The sequence below is a fragment of the Bufo bufo genome, chromosome 4, assembly GCF_905171765.1.
Source record: "Bufo bufo chromosome 4, aBufBuf1.1, whole genome shotgun sequence".
Taxonomy (NCBI): domain Eukaryota; kingdom Metazoa; phylum Chordata; class Amphibia; order Anura; family Bufonidae; genus Bufo; species Bufo bufo.
In genome coordinates this window covers 345,215,297-345,238,755 of record NC_053392.1, presented here as the reverse complement: position 1 = coordinate 345,238,755, position 23,459 = coordinate 345,215,297, and the positions used below count along the sequence as shown (strand labels likewise).

The 23,459-nt window shown below is 42.1% G+C and overlaps 1 protein-coding gene across 1 annotated transcript in view; it reads left to right on the top strand.

The window, feature by feature from the left end:
- The window catches only part of FRK (fyn related Src family tyrosine kinase), a 119,664-nt gene that overhangs the window by 78,696 nt on the left and 17,509 nt on the right, over nt 1-23,459 (top strand). The window contains exons 4-7 of the mRNA XM_040431035.1: nt 367-535; nt 2,058-2,216; nt 18,764-18,945; nt 19,857-20,016. Coding sequence (XP_040286969.1) covers nt 367-535; nt 2,058-2,216; nt 18,764-18,945; nt 19,857-20,016 — 670 coding nt within the window. The remainder of the gene's footprint in view (nt 1-366; nt 536-2,057; nt 2,217-18,763; nt 18,946-19,856; nt 20,017-23,459) is intronic.

Sequence of the window (23,459 nt, the reverse complement as noted above, 5' to 3'; positions counted from 1 at the left end):
GCAGTGATTCTAAGAGCGACGCCTGTCATCTGCATGTCATACTGACTCACAGTATTATTTCACTACCACAGAAGACTCCCTATGCATGTTACTGCAAGGCACAGTGTTCTACACCACTATACAGGCTCTCTGCAGCCAGGAAATAGCCATTTTTTAACGTCATTCTCGGCAAATATACTCGGATCGAACCAAATTTTTACCGAAAAATTCGGCGAACTGGCGAATTGAATTTTTTCAAAATTTGCTAATCTCTAGTCGTAAAGCACCAATAGGAAAAAACAAAGAAAAAAACCCTTTATATCGCAAACCATGGTTGCACAAATTACTAACAAATTTAATTTATGTTGCTATTTTTACTGAAACCAGAATGAAGTTCCTCTGCCTCCAGACTTGTGTTATGAAACTGCTGATCACTGGGAAATTGACAGAAACTCCTTGAAGTTTTTGAAAAAGCTGGGGCAGGGCCAGTTTGGAGAAGTTTGGGAAGGATTGTGGAACAATACTATATCAGTGGCTATTAAAACATTGAAAACAGGTATGTAGAGGTACAGTGTGGAAATCAAAAGATTTATTTATGTTGGTGTGTCACATATTGTGCCTGGCATGCTGTGTATCGGTATTGATGCTAACTGTTTCATAAAATTTGACATTGTAAGAAGAAGCCGGTATGACACTGTGGGTACCCAAGTGAAAGAAGGAATACTGCAGTATTCCATGTCTTCAAGGATACTTCAGGTTTATTTCACCAAGGCATGTGCATAAGTCTTGGTGAAATAAACCTGAATTGTCCTTGAAGAGATTGAATGCTGAAGTATTCCTTCTTTCACTGGTTTACAAGGGGCTAGGGCCCAACACTGCTGGCACCACCACCTCATGGACTTTGGTAACAACAAAAATCAGTGGTGCTGTTTTCCCTTTAGATGTATCATTACTGTGGGTACCCAGCAACTTTTTCCTGGTGGCCGATCTGCATCATATCATTCTACTCTGACTCTGCTGCTGCAGTAGCTCCAGCTCTTTTAAAAGGCCAGTGCTCACTAAGTGAGAGCTGACTCCAGCCCTTGACCATATGCTCTAAGCTTTATAAGGGTGTTTCATACACCACTCTGGGTCTGAGCAATAAAATCTATTTGCTTCCAGTTTGCTTTTGTGTGCATGTGTTCTTGTTCATGATTCAGTTTGTCCTCCTGACCTTGTTTTCTTGTCTTCTGCCTGTCCTGACCTTTCTCTGATCTCTGTTTATAACTGAAGTTCACTTGACCCCCTTGCTCCATCTAACTTGGATTCCAGCCTATTTTCCTGGAACACCTGCCTGTTTGTGTATCTTCCTACTACTCCACTGTTCAAAGTTTGTGAACCCTTCATAATTTTCTATATATCTACATAATTTTGACCTAAAACTACATCTGATAACCAAATCAAATAAGTCCAAAATATTAGACTTTGTGTGAACCTTTGATGATTTTGGAAAGGCCAAGTCAAAGTCCTGACCTTAATCCAACAGAAATGTTGTGAAAGGAAGTTGTTTTGCATGGAGGAATTGGCTAAAAGTAAAGGTTCATATACTTTTGCCACTCACAGACATGTTATATTGGATAATTTCCCTCAAGAAATAAATTACCAAATCGAATATTTTGGACTCATGTGTTTGATTTGGTTATCTTTTTCTGCTTTTAGGACTTGTGTAAAAATCTGATGTAGTTTTAGGTCAACTTCATGCAGAAATATAGAAAATTATGAAGGGCTCACATACTTTCAAGCACCACTTTATTAGGGAATAGCATGAACAGAACTCAATCAACTTTTGAGGTTTTGATGATATATATTAATATTCTTTCTTAATAGTTTGTTATTGCATTTTTTAGTCTGATTCTTTATTTTATACAAATAAAATAATTGCTTGTCTATCTAATCTGGCATCCTTTAGTAATGCATGTTCTTCATGTGGAATGGTATTGTTTGATGTCTTAGAATGCATGTACAAAAATTGAAGACTATCATTTGTTCTAATATGTACCAACTGAGTTCATAATTTGCATATATTTTTTGGACCTTAGGATCAATGAATGCCCAAGACTTTTTAAGGGAGGCGCAACTTATGAAGAGCCTCAGACATCCAAAGCTTATTCAGTTATATGCAGTGTGCAGTTTGGAAGAACCAGTGTATATTATAACGGAACTCATGCGACATGGCAGTTTGCTTATATATCTACAAAGTAAGTAACAACTGAAATTTTGTGGCTTTGAAAAAAATGAATCTGAACTGTAGGCATATGGGGCACATTTACTAATCCTATCTAAATTGTAGACGGTGTAAATTTAGACAGGCAGTCTAAAGAACCTCCAGATTTATCACTGTTTCAGGCTGAGTTACAGGTGTTATTCTGGCAGTTCCCCCAGTATTCAAACTTTAATCCCTATACAAGTATCTAGACTTTGCTGCTGGGGAACCACCAGACTGCTGCCTTTTTGAATAGTCCTGATGTGGTTGCCGCCTGACCCACTTAGGTCAGAGACAATGGTGTGAATAATTGGGAGTTAAGTCAATAATCATAGTCAGGAAATAGGCAGAGGTCAGGGATGGCAAAATTTATGTAAATCCATAAAACGAACCCAAGGTCAGGGAAAGCAGTAATTGATCAATATGGTAAACGGACTAAAGTCAGGTCTGGCAGTGAAAAAGTGCTTTATAAACCCACAGATGGCCAGCCGTAAGCTGAAACAAATCATGGCACACTCTTGCCCTTTAAGAGTCAGAAAGACCATACACCCTGAGAGGAAGGAACTATGTCTGTGGGAACAGGCTAAGTCCTGCAGACAGGAGACACGTAGCACCACAGAAGGAGAGTAAGAGATGCAGTGCCTCTGCTTAGACAAAGGCCAGTGGTGGTTATGAAGCAACACCATAGGCCAAATGATAAATTTGGTGCTATTGGTTAGCTTACTTTGCGAAATAATATTTGCTCTCAGTGGCACATTTAAGCCACACCCGCTTTCCCAAAGCCAATCCCGTTGGATGAGACACAGTTAGTTGCTTTATAAATATGTCCCTCTCCTCCCCTTCACCTTGCTGAATGCTTTTCATTTCGAAAAAGGTCTTAAACTTGTGCAGGACTGATAAGCTCCACTGAAGGATCATATCACAGATGTCAATAAAAGGGGAGAGGGGAGGGGGAGGAGTGAGAAAGTGCTGAGTGAAACAGGACTCCAGGAGAGAGACTAAAGAGACTTTTGTAGCGATATAGGAAGTTTATATTTCACCCCAAATCCTTTATTCATAACCATACAGTTCAGTACTTCAGGAACGCCTTCCCTGGGCGGAGATTGGAGGAGGCATTCCTTATAAGTAATGAGCCAGAGCCTTTACTAGGCTTCTCGACTTATTACTTGTATATTACAATTCAGGCCAGCAGGTGGCAGCACTGAATTGTAATATACTGTAGTGATCTATGTGTAGGGAAATGGAGAAAATTCCATTACTCTATACAAATTTTAATCTAATGATTGCATGTAAGGGTCCACTTGGGGACCGAAAAAAAAGTGACACAAAAAAAAAAAAATTCCAAAAGTTTTTATTATTTTTTAATATTAAAACACAAGATAAACTATACAAGTGTGTTATCACCGTAATTGTACTGACCTGGAAAATAAAGAGCACAAGTGTTACCGCAAATCTGTAGCTGAATTGCCTTTTTTTCCTAATTCCACCTCATTTGGATTTTTTTTCCAGCTTCTCATTACATTCTATGCAATATTAATTGGTGCCATTAGGAAGTACAATTTGTTCTGCAAAAATCTAGTCCTCATACCGTTATGTGAAAGGAAATATAAAAAAGTTATAGCTCCGGGAAGGCAGAGAGCAAAAAATGAAAGCTCAAAAATGAAAAATTGATGCATCAGGAAAAGGTTAAGCTACCCCTATACACAGACGCCATAATAAACAAATTAGAGAAGATTCTCCTGGCGTCTATTCCAAAACTTCTCTGTAAGGAAGGGAACATTTTGAGAGCATTCAACTGTCATTTTTATTTGTGAATAGGAAAAATCCAAAACATTTGTGCCTACCTCAAATGAAGAATTTAGGCACTTTATAAAGACTCAGAAGTAAATGTAAGCTCGCATTTTTGTTCTCACAGTAGGCTTACTCAGGTCATATCCATGCAGATGTCTGAAAGATGTTACCTTGTTATTCAAGCTTTCTTACCCAGAATAAGCAAACACGTTAAAGGGATTCTGTCACCTGGACTTTGCCTATAGAGCTGCGGACATGTGCTGCTAGATCGCCGCTAGCACGTCCGCAATATACATTCCCCATAGCTGTGAGTGCTTTTATTTAGGCAAAAAAACGATTATATATATATATATATATATACACTGCTCAAAAAAATAAAGGGAACACAAAAATAACACATCCTAGATCTGAATTAATTAAATATTCAGAAATACTTTGTTCTTTACATAGTTGAATGTGCTGACAACAAAATCACACAAAAAAAAAAAAATGGAAATCAAATTTTTCAACCCATGGAGGTCTGGATTTGGAGTCACACTCAAAATTAAAGTGGAAAAAAACTCTACAGGCTGATCCAACTTTGATGTAATGTCCTTAAAACAAGTCAAAATGAGGCTCAATAGTGTGTGTGGCCTCCACGTGCCTGTATGACCTCCCTACAACGCCTGTGCATGCTCCTGATGAGGTGGTGGACGGTCTCCTGAGGGATCTCCTCCCAGACCTGGACTAAAGCATCTGCCAACTCTTGGACAGTCTGTGGTGCAACATGACGTTGGTGGATAGAGCGAGACATGATGTCCCAGATGTGCTCAATTGGATTCAGGTCTTGGGAACGGGCGGGCCAGTCCATAGTATCAATGCCTTCGTCTTGCAGGAACTGCTGACACACTCCAGCCATATGAGGTCTAGCATTGTCTTGCATTAGGAGGAACCCAGGGCCAACCGCACCAGCATATGGTCTCACAAGGGGTCTGAGGATCTCATCTCGGTACCTAATGGCAGTCAGGATACCTCTGGCGAGCACATGGAGAGCTGTGTGGCCCTCCAAAGAAATGCCACCCCACACCATTACTGACCCAATGCCAAACCGGTCATGCTGGAGGATGTTGCAGGCAGCAGAACGTTCTCCAAGGCGTCTCCAGACTCTGTCACGTCTGTCACATGTGCTCAGTGTGAACCTGCTTTCATCTGTGAAGAGCACAGGGCGCCAGTGGCGAATTTGCCAATCTTGGTGTTCTCTGGCAAATGCCAAATGTCCTGCACGGTGTTGGGCTGTGGACATCGGGCCCTCATATCACCCTCATGGAGTCTGTTTCTGACCATTTGAGCAGACACATGCACATTTGTGGCCTGCTGTAGGTCATCTTGCAGGGCTCTGGCAGTGTTCCTCCTGTTCCTCCTTGCACAAAGGCGGAGGCAGCGGTCCTGTTGCTGGGTTGTTGCCCTCCTACGGCCTCCTCCACGTCTCCTGATGTACTGGCCTGTCTCCTGGTAGCGCCTCCATGCTCTGGACACTACGCTGACAGACACAGCAAACCTTCTTGCCACAGCTCGCATTGATGTGCCATCCTGGATAAGCTGCACTACCTGAGCCACTTGTGTGGGTTGTAGACTCCGTCTCATGCTACCACTAGAGTGAAAGCACCGCCAGCATTCAAAAGTGACCAAAACATCAGCCAGGAAGCATAGGAACTGAGAAGTAATCTGTGGCCACCACCTGCAGAACCACTCCTTTATTAGGGGTGTCTTGCTAATTGCCTATAATTTCCACCTGTTGTCTATCCCATTTGTACAACAGCATGTGAAATTGATTGTCACTCAGTGTTGCTTCCTAAGTGGACAGTTTGATTTCACAGAAGTGTGATTGACTTGGAGTTACATTGTGTTGTTTAAGTGTTCCCTTTATTTTTTTGAGCAGTGTATATATATATATATATATATGTAAATGAGGCAAGTAAGGAGCCCAAGGGGCTGTTACTAACATTTCTTGAGCCCAGCCACGCCCACTGTGAAGGAGCCCAGCACCACCCCGCATCCTCCGAATCTCCTACTTGCTCCCCGAGGTCACCAAGTTAGAGCGCCGTAATCTCGTGCATGTGCGAGTACGCGGCATGTCAGTACCGGCATAGTATTCCTGCCCTGTGCTGGCATCAGCATCAGGGAACGAACTGCGCATGCGCTAGCTGTGAGATTACGGCGCTCTAACTTTATGACGTCCGGGAGCAAAGAGGTGTCCACTGATGATTCTGGGTTAATCACCTATTCAAACACGGCAATCCTCTGAGCTAAACATAGCAGCAATTTTCTGTCCTGCCTTGGACTCAGTAATGACATTTCTTATTTACTGTTATTTAAAGGTTATGGACATCTTTGACATGGAAAATATGATTGTGGTTACCTTGAGAAAAAAAATTGTCCTAAGTTTGATTCTGCAGTCTTTATACCTTAATGAATTTTTAGACCCCCTTGATATTCAGATTGCAGCCTGCTGTCACGGCTGTATGTGAGCAACAAGAGCATACACAGTTAATAGAGCTACTGACCGGACCCAAACTAGGGAGGATAAAGGGTGACCCCTGTCAGACCCTCAAAGCTCTCCCTATGCTGCTAAAGCACATGCCCGGATCCAAATGGTGGAACGGGGCATGCCCACGTACCTAAGACTGATGACCACTGTAACCCCTACAATAGTGGAAGGGGCACGGCCACCGGTGCCCTGCTCAGTATATGGAGGGAACCGTGGCCGCCTCAGATCCAGTCATAAAATAAACAGGTACACAACAATGTCTGCACACTTAGCTGAAGGAGCTGCAGCAGCAGAGAAGACGGATCCAAAGACAGCTGGCAATATCCGGAGTGCTTGCTGCAGCAGAACACAGGTCCAGTGAAATGATAGCTAACAAGTGAAGATACTCAAGCAAGAGCTACAACTCAAATGAGAAATATAATCCACACCCTAGAAAGGAGGAGGGGTGATTTAAAGGCAGCGAAATCAAACGCAGGAGGAACAGCTGGGAGGACTCCTCCAAGCTCTAGTAGTGACATCATCACAGGGGTGGAGAAACAGAGCTGTGAGAACGTCTCAAAGCTCTGGTAGTGACAGTACCCCCCCCTCTACGGGTGGACTCCGGACACCCAGGACCCACCTTCTCAGGATGAGCCCTATGAAATGCCCTGATGAGGCGAGTGGCTTTAATGTCCGACACCGGAACCCACATCCTCTCCTCAGGACCATAACCCTTCCAATGAACGAGGTACTGAAGAGAACCGCGGACAATGCGATAGTCCACAATTCTGGAAACCTCAAACTCCAGATTGCCATCAACCAAAATCGGAGGAGGAGGCAAAGAGGAGGGTACCGTGGGCTTGACATATGGTTTTAAGAGAGATCTGTGAAATACATTATGTATCTTCCAAACCCGTGGAAGATCAAGACGGAAGGCACCAGGATTGATGACTGACAAGATTTTATAAGGCCCAATAAACTTGGGACCCAATTTCCAGGAGGGAACCTTCAGTTTAATATTTCTTGTAGACAACCACACCAGATCACCCCCATTCAGGTCCGGACCAGGCACACGTCTCTTATCAGCCACACGCTTATACTTCTCACTCATCTTTCTAAGATTACTCTGAATCTTTTGCCAAATGGTAGACAAAGACGAGGAAAATCTCTCCTCCTCAGGTAAACCAGAAAGAGCCCCTCCCGAGAATGTCCCAAACTGCGGATGGAACCCATATGCACCAAAGAATGGTGACTTATCAGAAGATTCCTGACGACGGTTGTTCAGAGCAAACTCAGCAAGAGGGAGAAATGAACACGAATCCTCCTGGTTCTCTGCCACAAAACAGCGCAAATATGTCTCCAGATTCTGATTGAGGCGCTCAGTCTGACCATTCGACTGCGGGTGAAAAGCAGAAGAGAAGGACAGCCGAACCCCCAGGCGAGAACAGAAAGCCTTCCAGAACCTGGACACAAACTGCGTGCCTCTATCGGAAACAATATCAGAGGGAATGCCGTGCAATTTAACAATATGGTCGACAAAAGCTTGCGCCAACGTTTTAGCATTGGGTAAACCAGGGAAAGGTACGAAATGAGCCATCTTGCTAAAACGGTCCACCACCACCAGGATCACCGACTTCCCTGAGGAACAAGGAAGATCCGTGATAAAGTCCATGGACAGGTGTGTCCAAGGACGGGAAGGTATGGGTAACGGGAGAAGGGAACCTGAAGGCCGTGAACGAGGGACCTTAGCGCGAGCGCACATCTCACAAGCAGCCACAAAACCCTCCACCGACTTACGAAGAGCTACCGTGGCTCTACTCCCGGGGTGACCAGCAAGAACAGTATCATGATGCTCTTTGAAGAGTTTGTGACGTAGCTCAGGAGGCACAAACAACTTCCCAGAAGGACAACGGGCAGGTGCCTCAGTCTGGGCAGCCTGGACCTCGGCCTCCAAATCGGAATATAGAGCAGAAACAACTACCCCCTCCGCCAAAATGGGACCCGGGTCCTCTGAGTTTCCTCCTCCCGGAAAACAGTGAGAGAGAGCATCAGCCTTCACATTTTTGATCCCAGGGCGGAATGTAACGACAAAATTGAATCTGGAGAAGAACAGAGACCATCTGGCCTGTCTCGGATTCATACGCCTGGCCGACTCCAAGTATGCCAGATTCTTATGGTCGGTAAAAACGGTGATAGGGTGCCTGGCCCCCTCCAACCAATGGCGCCATTCCTCGAAAGCCAACTTGATGGCCAACAACTCCCTATCTCCCACATCATAGTTTCTCTCTGCCGGGGAGAGTTTTTTAGAGAAAAAGGCACAGGGTCGCCATTTGGCAGGAGAAGGGCCCTGGGACAAAACCGCACCCACACCCACCTCGGAAGCATCCACCTCAACAATAAAAGGTAAGGAAACATCGGGATGCACCAAGACGGGAGCAGACGCAAAACTCTCTTTAATCTTAGAAAAAGCTGCAAGCGCCTCCTCCGACCAAGAGGAAAAATCCGCCCCCTTTTTTGTCATGTCAGTAAGGGGTTTGACAACAGAGGAATAATTCAAAATGAACTTTCTGTAATAGTTCGCAAAACCCAGAAAGCGCATCAATGCCTTCTGATTCTCAGGAAGCTCCCACTCAAGTACAGCACGGACCTTCTCCGGATCCATGCGAAAACCAGAAGCAGAGAGGAGAAAACCCAGAAATTGAATCTCCGATACCATAAAAAGACATTTCTCCAGCTTGGCGTACAATTTATTTTCCCGCAGAATCTGCAGAACCTGAAAAAGATGATCCTGATGGGTCTGAACATCAGGGGAAAAAATCAAAATATCATCAAGATACACCAATACAAATTTCCCCATTAAATGGTAGAAAATACTATTAACAAAATGCTGAAAGACGGCCGGTGCATTCATCAGGCCGAAAGGCATAACGAGATTTTCGAAATGCCCGTTAGGGGTATTAAAGGCCGTTTTCCATTCATCCCCCTCTCTGACCCTGACCAGGTTGTACGCGCCTCTCAAATCCAATTTGGAAAAAACCTTGGCCCCAACAATTTGGTTGAAGAGGTCCGGGATCAGAGGAAGGGGATAGGGATCGCGAATCGTGATACGGTTCAGCTCCCTAAAATCTAGGCAAGGTCTCAGAGAGCCATCTTTTTTTTTAACAAAAAAAACCCCGCGGCAACAGGTGATTTTGAGGGATGAATATGCCCCTTATCGAGACTCTCGGAGATATAGGTTCGCATTGCGATTCTTTCCGGTTGTGAGAGATTGTAGAGGCGTGCTTTTGGCAGCTTGGCGCCGGGAATGAGGTTAATGGGACAGTCAAACTCCCGGTGAGGAGGTAGCTCCTGAACACCGCTCTCGGAAAACACGTCCGAGAAATCAGAAAGAAATGATGGCACAGTTTTAGTAGACACCTCTGCAAAAGTCGCAGTGAGACAATTCTCACTACAAAAGTCACTCCACTCATTTATTTGCCTTCCTTGCCAATCAATAGTGGTTATGTCTAGTGAGCCAGGGTAACCCCAAAACTAGAGGAGAAGGCAATCCGTTAAGGACAAAACAAGATATATCCTCCACATGTCACCTACAGCTAGCCGGATATTGTGAACAATGCCCTTCAGGGATCTCTGTGAGAGTGGAGCAGAGTCAATAGCAAAAACAGGTATATCCTTTTCTAATGTGCAAACCTGAAAACCATGCATGGCTACAAATTGAGTGTCAATAAGATTGACGGCCGCTCCACTATCGACAAAAATCTCACAAGAAATGACTTTGCTCTCTAGCGCCACCCTGGCAGACAGGAGAAAACGGGAACTGCAGGTCAGGGGAAAAGCATCAATTCCTACATCAACTTTGCCCAAAGTAGCAGATGAAGCAGAATTTTATGATTTACCTTTTGAGGTATTTCTCTTATTATTGCTCTTAGTACAGTTCAAGAATCTCCTAGACGGACAAACATTTGCCAAATGAGCTATGCCCCCACAACAAAAACACACCATACTCTGAGGACTAAATCCTCTTTTATCAGGGGCAAGTCGACCTAGCTGCATGGGCTCCTCCTCAGAGGGGAGCGAGACAGGATGAGGCCCCTGCACACTGAATGAGTCCGCACCACTGCCCCTAGACTGACAATGGCTGGACAGAGAGGTCTCGTTTCTTTCTCTTAGACGCCTATCAAGGCGTACCGCCAATGACATGGCAGACTCTAAGGACGTTGGTCTCTCATGGAAAGCAAACGCATCTTTCAATCTCTCTGAGAGACCATGACAGAACTGACTCCGGAGTGCAGCATCATTCCAACCTGAATCAGCTGCCCATCTCCGAAATTCAGAACAGTAAAGCTCCGCAGACAGTTTGTTCTGGCATAAAACACGTAAGTTAGATTCGGCCAGAGCAACACGATCCGGGTCATCATATATCTGCCCCAGGGCCACAAAAAATCTTTCCACGGATCGAAGGGAGGGATCCCCTGATGGCAGCGAAAATGCCCAAGTCTGAGCATTACCTCTGAGCAGGGAGATGACAATCCTCACCCTCTGCTCCTCCTTACCAGAGGAGTGGGGACACAAGCAAAAATGGAGTTTGCATGCCTCTCTGAAGCGAACAAAATTCTCACTGCCCCCGGAGAACGTTTCCGGAAGTGAGACCTTTGGCTCGCAACAGACTCCATGAGCCGGAGCAGAGCCCAATGCTTGAAGCTGAGACATAGATTGACGGAGATCCGCTACTTCCAAAGAAAGACCCTGCATGCGGTCAACCAGGCCAGAAAGCGGATCCATGTCAAAAAGGACGGTTTTGGTGGATTATAATGTCACGGCTGTATGTGAGCAACAAGAGCATACACAGTTAATAGAGCTACTGACCGGACCCAAACTAGGGAGGATAAAGGGTGACCCCTGTCAGACCCTCAAAGCTCTCCCTATGCTGCTAAAGCACATGCCCGGATCCAAATGGTGGAACGGGGCATGCCCACGTACCTAAGACTGATGACCACTGTAACCCCTACAATAGTGGAAGGGGCACGGTCACCGGTGCCCTGCTCAGTATATGGAGGGAACCGTGGCCGCCTCAGATCCAGTCAGAAAATAAACAGGTACACAACAATGTCTGCACACTTAGCTGAAGGAGCTGCAGCAGCAGAGAAGACGGATCCAAAGACAGCTGGCAATATCCGGAGTGCTTGCTGCAGCAGAACACAGGTCCAGTTAAATGATAGCTAACAAGTGAAGATACTCAAGCAAGAGCTACAACTCAAATGAGAAATATAGTCCACACCCTAGAAAGGAGGAGGGGTGATTTAAAGGCAGGGAAATCAAATGCAGGAGGAACAGCTGGGAGGACTCCTTCAAGCTCTAGTAGTGACATCATCACAGGGGTGGATAAACAGAGCTGTGAGAACGTCTCAAAGCTCTGGTAGTGACACCTGCTTCTATCTTCAGACTTTTCTTATGTGGGTGAGTCCCTCCCATTCATGTTGGAGCTGGCCTCGTTGAACCCTTTACCCCTCTCCACACTCTGATGTACTGTGTCCTTTCTAACACCGATAAAAAGGAGGAGGAGCAATGAGAGGCATCAGAAACATGAACAGTGTTTTGATGGATTGATGTCAGATTCAGCAGCAGTAGGATTTATATACTCTACAAATGAAAATAAGACATTTTGAATAAAGTCTATTAAAGGGGTTTTCCTGACTGATGAGCGTCCAACAACCCATTCCCTGTAGCTTCCAGAACTGGAACTAGCACTTTAAATGGACCAGGAAGCACAGCCTCATTCAAAGTGTAGTGGGCGTGCTGAGTTACTGAAGCTCAGCTCCCATTAACTTCTGTGGAAGCTTAGCTGCAGTAACCCAGCACAGCCACTACACTTTGAAGGGAGCTATGCTTCCTGTTCCATTCAAAGTGCTAGTTCCAGTGCCGTAGTCTGCAGGGAAAGGCTAATTGGTGGGGGTAAGGAGCGCACGATCCTCACCGATTGAATATTAATGACCTGCCCTGGGGATAGTGTAAAATATTCAGGGCACACTCAGGATGCATACAAAATTGGTAGTCTTAATTTTTGTTTTTAATCAAATGAAGTAATATTTTATTTTCTCCTAACCACTGAGCACGGTCGCTCAGTCTTTAGCACTGGTGCCTTGCATCGCTGGGGCCCTAGGTTTGAATCTGACCAAGGACATCATCTGCATGGAGTTTGTATGTTCTCCCCGTGTTTACGTGCATTTTGTCGAGGTACTCTGGTTTCCTCTCATGCTCAAAAAACAAACAAAAAAAAAAAAACACAAACTGATAGGCAGCTTAGATTGTAGATTGTGAGCCCTATTGGGGGCAGCTTGATGCTAATGTCTGTAAAGCGCTGCGGAATAATAAATATTAATACATTTTCCCATAATTAAATCCAGATACGGTAAGTGATGACGTTTTGGTCAGAGTGACCTTTGTCCCACCTGGAGGAGGGAGAATAGCTGTGCCTACTGCTGTAGAAAGAGGACGAATGCCATAGGGGATAGGTCATCAATATCAGGAAATACTTGGAAAACACTTTTAAGAAAGTTGCTAATTTTTGCATTTAGGGAGCAAAAAATAAATTCTGAATAAAAAAAGACAAAGGTGCAAAGGTGTCCATAGGCTTTAAAGCCTTTATCTCATGAAGATAATCCTTTTTAGTCTTGATCACTGTGGTTCTGCTGTACCCTCATCTAACTCATCTAAACCATGTCAGAACATGTAGTATTACTTTGCGCCAATTTATATTAATGGCTGACATTTTTTAACATCAGTGGTCTATTATGTATTTAACATCTATTAAAAATTATCAATATATTCACCCACATTTGCAGTGGTTAATCATATATATCAGATGCTATGCGTCTGTGGGGGAGGATCGACTGGATTTTTGTGAACTTCTGGAAAATAATTTACCAAATTTTTTTGTTTTTTATCAAAGAAATATTCAGATTCTTTTATAACATTCCAAATGCCTTCCCTCACAGCCAGCTTGTATTGTGGGGTTAGAGGTTTATTTTGTATACATACTGACATCTTCCGACGTTGTATTCATTGCCAATATTTAGTTCTACCTTTTCATCATGATAACACTGGGTTGCCCATACTCAATAAGTTCCAACACCCAGGTTTGACCATTGTATTGGGATAAAGAATGACACTATGCATGGTATCCTTCATAAAGACAGTTCTTCAGTCAGTCTGTTTTTGCATATTAGCTTTCAGGGATTATTTCTTATCCAGGTTTTTTTCATCCTTCCAATCTATGTGTTGCAAATGAAGATTTTAACAGATCTGATCCTATGTTCAATGCACATCGGCTTATTTGATCACTGACACATTGAAAAAACTGGGATGTATTAAATTAAAAGGTCAAACCAATAAAGAATAATTGTTGCCGAAAAGCCCTATTAATTATATCACAATTACAAGAGGACTGCAGTTCAGCAAGTTCACAGTAACAGTAAAGTCTCTTTACTTTGAAAAATGTGGATGCATTTGTTCCTGGCTGAAATTGTATTGCTTTGTACTAGACAAGGATGTGAAATATTGCAGTTTCAGGAAAGAAAAGTTAGAGAAATTTAATGAATTACTTTGGCAATAACAAAACTTTGGCTATTAGCAAAATACCAATTACTTACAGCTCAAATGAAAGGCACTATCCCAATAATAAAAACACCTGATTGCTTGTCATGGGTTACTTATAGGCAATTTTACGGTTAGGCTGTGCGCTGTAAAGACCAATGTTTCATGAAATAAATATTTTATATATATTCAGACAAAAGTATTGGGACACCTACACATTACAACTACAGGAGCTTTTATCACATTCTGTTCCAAATCCATAGGCATTAAGTTGGCCCTCCCTTTGCAACTAAAACAGATACTACTCTTCTGGGAAAGCTTTCTACAAGATGTTGGAGTGTATATGTGGGAATTTGTGCCTATATCTACAAGAACGGTTGTGAGATCAGACACTGATGTTGGATGGGAGGGCCTCCATTCCTCTCTCATCCCAAAGGGATGAGGTCAGGGCTCTGTGTGGGTCAGTCAAGTTATTCCACCCATACCCACCCAACCATGCCTTTATGAAACTTGCTTGATACACTCTGCCACTGCCATGCTGAAAAGGGCCTTACACAAAATGTTCCTACAGGGTTAGAAGCATACTACAATGTCTACAATGTCTTAAGAAAAAGGGAAAACGTCTTGTACCTTGTTAGCCAATCAAAAACTAGTTTAGTGCTTTCATTAAGAGAAACAAAATAAGAGTATTGCAGGTTTGATACCTTTTAATGGCTAACAAAAATAGAAGTAATGCTGTTACATAGCGAACTTTCAAGCCATCACCAGTCCCTTCATAAGGCATCCTACAAGAATATATGAAGAAACAGCAATATATATATATATATATATATACAATAAGAACAGAGACATGGGGGAATGAATGGACATTTGAAAAGCAACAGAACAACAGAATATCAAAGATCTTGAGCATGAGCCCTTAATTATCTTACAGATAAGGGGTGTGAAAGTTTTATGGTCTCTTAATTGATGTTATCTTAGAGAATTGGTGCCCCAACTATGTCTATAGAAGACACTTTAGATCCTGGGGACAAATTCAGTCCAGTATTCAGAGTGTCAAGCAGTGTTATAAATTTGTATTCCCCAATTCTTCTGGCTCTTTGGGTTTTAAAGGTACCTTTTAATATGAGAACTTTCATGTGTTCTTCATTGTGTCCTGGGCTACAGAAATGCTTAGCCACAGGAAAGTGTAGGTTCTTCTCTTTAATTGTGTGGCGGTGGGACCTCATCCTTACATTGAGTTTCTGTCCTGTTTCTCCAATGTAGAGGCCCCCAACAGGACATTTAGTGCAGAGAATCAGATAAACAACTAACAACAATTAGATGTAGAACATGTGAATGTCCCCGGGATCTTATAGTCCTGCTGTGTTTTGGGGATCCAGATCTTATCTATGGTATCATGTTTTGCATCTTCTTATATTACAGGGATGGGTTCCTTTTTCTGTAGTACATGGCCTTGAACTTGATCTGATCAGAATTCCTTAGATTTGGAAGTTGTCGGTAAGCTAGTAAGGGGGGATCTGGGAAGATTGTTTTTAGTCAGTCGTCCTTATGTAGGACATGATGTAATTTTTTTGGCAGTTTTCCTCAGTACCTCTAATTGTGGGTTGCAGGTCACAACCAGAGGTACGAGCTGGTTCTGTTTCTTTTCATTGTATTGGAGAAGTTGACTTCTGGGGATCTTGGTGGCTCTTGTGATCTGATCTTCAATTGAAGCAGGGTGATAGCCCTGGTGTAAAAATGTTTTCAGATTTTGTAAATACTCATGCCTGTCTGATGGGCTGGAACAGATTTGGTTATATCTGATGGCTTGACTATAGATGATGGACTTTTTAATATGTTTGGGGTGGAAGCTTTCCCATTTGAGGTATGTAGGCTGATCAATAGGTTTTCGAATCAGGGATGTCTGTATTGAGCCGTCTTGGTGTCCAGAAAGCTGACTTCTGTGTGTGAATAGTTGACGGTCAGGTTTATAGAGGGATGGAATTTTTTAATTTTATTAGTTCATGTTCAGAGTCGGTCCAGATTATTAGGATTGCCATTAAGAGATTTTCATATTGCGGTGCCATTTTACTTCCCATAGTGGTCCCAGTGCACTGTAAATTTACTGTATTTCCTGGTCATAAGAAAAATAGTTATGGGTGAGGATGAATTTGTTCAGTTGTAGTACAGACTCTGAGACAATCCCATTCGCCTCCAGGTATACTCAGCAAACAGTTAATCCATCATAGTGTGGGATATTGCAATACAAGGATTTCACCTCCATGGTGGCCAAGATTGTGTCTTTAGGGAGGGGACCTATGGTTGACAGTTTGTTCAATAAGTCAGTTATGTCCTGTAGATAACTTGTGTTACTCACTTATGGTTTGAGGATGCCTTATATCCAACCTGAGATCTTTTCAGTGAGGGTTCCCACAGCTGAAATGATCGGTCTCCCTGGATTACCTGCTTTATGTATTTTGGGAAGCATGTAGAATACTCTGATCGTGGGATGCTCAGGTACCAAGTCTAAGTTGCGTGGATCCTGATGAAATTTTTTAACTCTCTCAAATATTTCTGAGTTGGGTCTGCCTCCATTTTGATGTAGTATCGTGTGTCTGTGAGTTTTCGGCATGCTTGTTCTACATAGTCCAAAGTGTTCAAAAGGACTATAGCCCCACCTTTATCTGCAGGTTTTATGGTGATTCCTTTGTTGTTTTTTAAGGTTTGAATCACCCTCCTTTCCTGTATGCTGATATTGAATGTTTCTTTTATATGTTTGTCCAGTATTGCAGACTGTACAACATTTCTAAAGGAGTGAATGTACTGGTCCAAAATGGTACTGCGGCCGGGGGAGGGGTCCAGTCAGACAGTTTTTTTGTGCACCAGTGCCAATTGTGTTTGGCTATTTGAGAATTCTCTCTCCTGTTTGTCATGGAAGAACTCTTTTAGTCTTAATCTTCTAAAATAATCCTCCATGTCATTACAGAGTTCTGTTTTGTCAAGACTTTTGGTAGGGCAGAATAAGAGTCCCCTAGAGAGCACCTTGAGTTCCACATTATTCGGTTTGTTGATGACAGATTAATGACACAGCTGACTTTACCAGGTTCCTGATCGATGATCTGATCCATCCTGTCAGCTTTGGCTTGTACTCGATTGGTGTGTGAATACTGCCCCGCTCTAAGTCGAAGTCTGTGGAGTTTCTTTTTCTTGTTGTCTATCAAATATAGTTGCAGTATTCTGTAGTATTTTTGCATTCCCAGGACCAAATGTCTTGGCATGCTGAAGCATTAAGATTTCCCTTCCCTGGAACTAATCAGCCTAAGCCAACTACTTAAAAACAACGCCATGGCATTATCCCTTCTCAACGAAATGTTACTGTTGGCTCATGGCAGTCAAGATGGAAAAGTTCTCCTGGCATACACCAAACTCTGACTTGTCCATCAGACAGCCAGATAGAGAAGAGTGATTAGTCACTCCACAGAACACGTTTCCACTGCTCCAGAGTCCAGAGTTGGCGGGCTTTACACCACTCCATCTGACACTTGTTCTTGGTGATGTAAGGCTTGCATGCAGCTGATGGCCATGGAAACCCATGCTATGAAGTGCCTAGCTGATGTTAATAATAGAGGAGGTTTGGAACTTGGGCGACTTTTATGCACTATGCATTTGGCGACCCTTCTCTTTAACTTTTTATGGTCTGCCACTCAGGGGCTGAGTTGCTGTGGTTCTTAAACACTTGCAATAATACAACTCACAGTTGATCATGGAATATCTAGGGGCTGGATTTAATATACTTGCAGCAATGGGAATTAATGCAACTCCCACATTCAATGATTAAGAGGTGTGTACTGCTACTTTTGTCTATATAGTGTTTATATAATGAAAGTTCTGCAAAAAGTCTCTTGGTCCCTGATCTCCCAGTGCAGATAACCACCTGCGCAAAGAACTAGAAGTACAGTATATACTACATTCGATACTGAAGAGACCATTTGACATCCAAACGACTCTGTGTTCACATACATACAAATGATGTGGTGAGAAGTTTTATAACCTTTTATTTTTCTACAGAAAGAGATCTGGGGCATTGATTTTATTTGCAGTTATTTTTTTCCTGGGCTACTGGGTGGTAGGCTCATTGCAGATAAAAATGGCATCACTTAACTCCTGTTTGGTATTCCAAAATGGAATATATAAGTTAGAGAGAAGACAGTCGATGCATGTGGGTCTCTGCTTGAAAATTTATGTAAGATTTAAAATGCTAGCTGCTAACACAACACCCATAATCTACAATGGACATCTCTTTTCTGTCTGAAGTTCTGACAGGGGAGAAGGACACCTGGAACTGGTATATACTTTCAATATACTATAAATGTATTAGCTCATAATACCTTCTTGAGTTCTATTGCGACCCTTGGGAAAGGTTAAATGTGACAATGAGACCCTCAGATCAGAAAAGGTTGTGCATGCCGGATATAGCACACAGCACACATATCACTCAGATGAATCTATAATGTAGTCATCGGCTTGAGGCAAAAGAGGATATTTTATTGATTGCATAACATAAAATAAATGCTAGTTATAGCTGAAGGCTGTGTTTTACATGATAAAATGTTTTACTTATTAGCCTGTGGTGTAGTATTCATCATTTTATATTTAATGCTTCATTTCAGATGATAATGGTGCGACAATCAAGGTACCCCAACAGGTAGACATAGGTGCACAAGTGGCCTCAGGAATGGCATATCTGGAAAGTCAAAACTTCATCCACAGAGATCTAGCAGCTAGAAATGTACTTGTTGGGGATTATGGTATATATAAAGTAGCTGATTTTGGACTTGCCAGAGTTTTTAAGGTAAAGCTGTCAATTTTGAGATGCTCTGTTTCTTCATAGCTGTGATATTTTATGCTTACTTTGCTCCATGATAATGTCATGATATAATTTTTCTTTATGGCATGTGTTAATACCATATCAGTGCATAATGTCATCTTTAAATGCTTTTCATAGATTATTCTGTATGCCCTTATTAAAAGAGGACCTGTTACTACTCCTGATATGTCTATTTTTTGTAAATATTTCTATCTCCCAAAATGTAATAACTATAACATCTTGTTTTAGAACTCTGCAAGAGCCATTGGTTTTTATTCATTCTAGAATTTTATGAATAGAAGGACCATTGGGGTGTTACAAGTTGGGGCCATGTTCTTACAACCTGACACGGTCCAATAAGTGCTGACAATTGCACAGGATGTAGGGATATACCCTTTGACAAGAAAATGCTAATTGACAATATTTTTAAAATTGTATTAGGAGGAATGACAGAGTTATATGGAGTTCTAGGTAAAGATGTTCCAGAATTGTTATTTTAGTAGAAACACAAGTATTCACTGAAACAGAGATGTCAGGAGAGATCCTCTTTAAGGGGGTTTTCCCCAGATACAAAACTTATCCCACATCCTCAGAATAGGGGATAAGTGTTTAATAGGCAGCGGTCTGACTGCTAGGACTTCTGGCATGCACACGCATGGAGCGTTGGTAGCACTTTCTGTTGAACTCCATTCAACTGTATGAGGTGGTTGAACATAGCTGGGCACAGCATTTGGCATTTCAGCAGTCCCATAGAGTTTAATAGAGCGGCAGCAGACATCCGCCAACCATGCTCCATTTTAACAGGTTGATCCTAGGAAACTCCCTTTAACGCTATACTCTTTAGAAATCCCAGACTTCATATAACATGTCTTAAAAATTCTTGATTTCTTTTTAAGGAAGATGATGTTTACCAGGCCAAAAAAGACACAAAACTTCCTCTGAAATGGACGGCACCAGAAGCAATCCGAAGCAACACATTCAGTGTTAAGTCTGATGTATGGGCATTTGGAATTCTTCTTTTTGAAATAACAACGTATGGAAAAACGCCATATCCAGGTAAGATCTTCCTTAATTGTTACCTTCACATTTCTGATGCTGATTCTGATCACTCACACTTTTTTTTATTGTAAGCTGCAGTTTTTGTGCCAGTTTTGATGCAGTTTTTAAGACAAAGCCAGATGTGGATTCAAAAAGAATGGGAAATATGAATCTAGGATCCATTTCTGCCTTTGGCTCAAAAAAACACAACAAAAGCTGTGGCTTTTTTTTCCATGGTTGGGTGAAACAACCATGACACTTGTCATAACTAGAGATAAGCGAATCAAATCTGATGAAGTGGAATTCGATCTGAATTTCAGGACAAATTAGATTTGCACCGATGCCGAATTTCCTCACGCTTTGTGGTAACGAATCACATTTTTTCCTAAGGAACTCTAGGAAGGCGGGATCACCCATAATGCCATGCATGCAGCCAATCAGCAGCCAGCCCCTGTGATGTCACAGTCCTATAAATAGCCTCAGCCATCTTGGATTCTGCCATTTACCAGTGTACTTAGTGCAAAGAGAGACGTCAGCAGGCACTAGGGACAGTGTTAGAAAAAACTTCATTGTGCTAAAAGATACGATTTACAAGTACAGGGAAAGATTATTCAAGGTGTAGGGAAAGGATAGGGAGGAATCATTCCACAGCATTTATGTTGAACAAGGTTCAGTAGGGGAGTTTACAGCCTGGGTAATAGGAACAATCCTATTACACCTTGCTGCACTGACTGGGCACCCAAATTGACATTATACAGCTCTGTCATTCCAGAAAACCGTTCTTGTTATTGGGGTGTTACAGCAATTAACAGGGTTTATTACAAGGAAATATTTCTACATCTTATTAACCCTTGAGCGGTGCAGTTATATGTTCTAAAGCATTTTTTGGCTTGTATTAGTGGGGAAAAAAAGGGCTTATTGACCATTGTGTGGTGAAGTGAGAAAATTACAGCCCTTTTTGTTGTGTATTAGTTGCAAAAGAAATATATATTTGCCGTTCAGCGGTGCAGTTATAAGTTGTAAAGCCCTTTTTGCCGTGTATTAGTGGCAACAAAAAATATATATTTGCCATTCAGCTGTGCAGTTATATGTTTTAAAGCCTTCTTTGGTGTGTATTAGTGGCAAAAGTAAAATATATTTGCCGTTCAGCTGTGCAGTTATATGTTCTAAAGCCTTCTGTGGTGTGTATTAGTGGCAAAAGTAAAATATATTTGCCGTTCAATGGTGCAGTTATATGTTCTAAAGCCTTCTGTGGCATGTATTAGTGTCAAAAGTAAAATATATTTGCCGTTCAGCGGTGCAGTTATATGTTCTAAAGGCTTCTGTGGCGTGTATTAGTTGCAAAAGTAAAATATATTTGCCGTTCAGCGGTGCAGTTATATATTGTAAATCCCTTTTTGTCGTGTATTAGTGGCACAAAAAAAAAATATTTTCTGTTCATCGGTGCAGTTATATGTTGTAAAGCCCTTTTTGCCGTGTATTAGTGGCACCAAAAAATATATATTTGCCGTTCAGTGGTGCAGTTATATGTTGTAAAGACCTTTTTGCTGTGTATTAGTGGCACCAAAAAATATATATTTACCATTCAGTGGTGCAGTTATATGTTCTAAAGCCTTCTGTGGCGTGTATTAGTGGCAAAAGTAAAATATATTTGCCGTTCAGCTGTGCAGTTATATGTTCTAAAGCCTTCTGTGGTGTGTATTAGTGGCAAAAGTAAAATATATTTGCCGTTCAATGGTGCAGTTATATGTTCTAAAGCCTTCTGTGGCATGTATTAGTGGCAAAAGTAAAATATATTTGCCGTTCAGTGGTGCAGTTATATGTTCTAAAGGCTTCTGTGGCGTGTATTAGTTGCAAAAGTTAAATATATTTGCCGTTCAGCGGTGCAGTTATATATTGTAAATCCCTTTTTGCCGTGTATTAGTGGCACAAAAAAAATATATTTTCTGTTCATCGGTGCAGTTATAAGTTGTAAAGCCCTTTTTGCCGTGTATTAGTGGCAACAAAAAATATATATTTGCCGTTCAGCTGTGCAGTTATATGTTTTAAAGCCTTCTTTGGTGTGTATTAGTGGCAAAAGTAAAATATATTTGCCGTTCAGCTGTGCAGTTATATGTTCTAAAGCCTTCTGTGGTGTGTATTAGTGGCAAAAGTAAAATATATTTGCCGTTCAATGGTGCAGTTATATGTTCTAAAGCCTTCTGTGTCGTGTATTAGTGGCAAAAGTTAAATACAGGGAGTGCAGAATTATTAGGCAAGTTGTATTTTTGAGGATTAATTTTATTATTGAACAACAACCATGTTCTCAATGAACCCAAAAAACTCATTAATATCAAAGCTGAATATTTTTGGAAGTAGTTTTTAGTTTGTTTTTAGTTTTAGCTATTTTAGGGGGATATCTGTGTGTGCAGGTGACTATTACTGTGCATAATTATTAGGCAACTTAACAAAAAACAAATATATACCCATTTCAATTATTTATTTTTACCAGTGAAACCAATATAACATCTCAACATTCACAAATATACATTTCTGACATTCAAAAACAAAACAAAAACAAATCAGTGACCAATATAGCCACCTTTCTTTGCAAGGACACTCAAAAGCCTGCCATCCATGGATTCTGTCAGTGTTTTGATCTGTTCACCATCAACATTGTGTGCATTAGCAACCACAGCCTCCCAGACACTGTTCAGAGAGGTGTACTGTTTTCCCTCCTTGTAAATCTCACATTTGATGATGGACCACAGGTTCTCAATGGGGTTCAGATCAGGTGAACAAGGAGGCCATGTCATTAGATTTTCTTCTTTTATACCCTTTCTTGCCAGCCACGCTGTGGAGTACTTGGATGCGTGTGATGGAGCATTGTCCTGCATGAAAATCATGTTTTTCTTGAAGGATGCAGACTTCTTCCTGTACCACTGCTTGAAGAAGGTGTCTTCCAGAAACTGGCAGTAGGACTGGGAGTTGAGCTTGACTCCATCCTCAACCCGAAAAGGCCCCACAAGCTCATCTTTGATGATACCAGCCCAAACCAGTACTCCACCTCCACCTTGCTGGCGTCTGAGTCGGACTGGAGCTCTCTGCCCTTTACCAATCCAGCCACGGGCCCATCCATCTGGCCCATCAAGACTCACTCTCATTTCATCAGTCCATAAAACCTTAGAAAAATCAGTCTTGAGATATTTCTTGGCCCAGTCTTGACGTTTCAGCTTGTGTGTCTTGTTCAGTGATGGTCGTCTTTCAGCCTTTCTTACCTTGGCCATGTCTCTGAGTATTGCACACCTTGTGCTTTTGGGCACTCCAGTGATGTTGCAGCTCTGAAATATGGCCAAACTGGTGGCAAGTGGCATCTTGGCAGCTGCACGCTTGACTTTTCTCAGTTCATGGGCAGTTATTTTGCGCCTTGGTTTTTCCACACGCTTCTTGCGACCCTGTTGACTATTTTGATTGAAACGCTT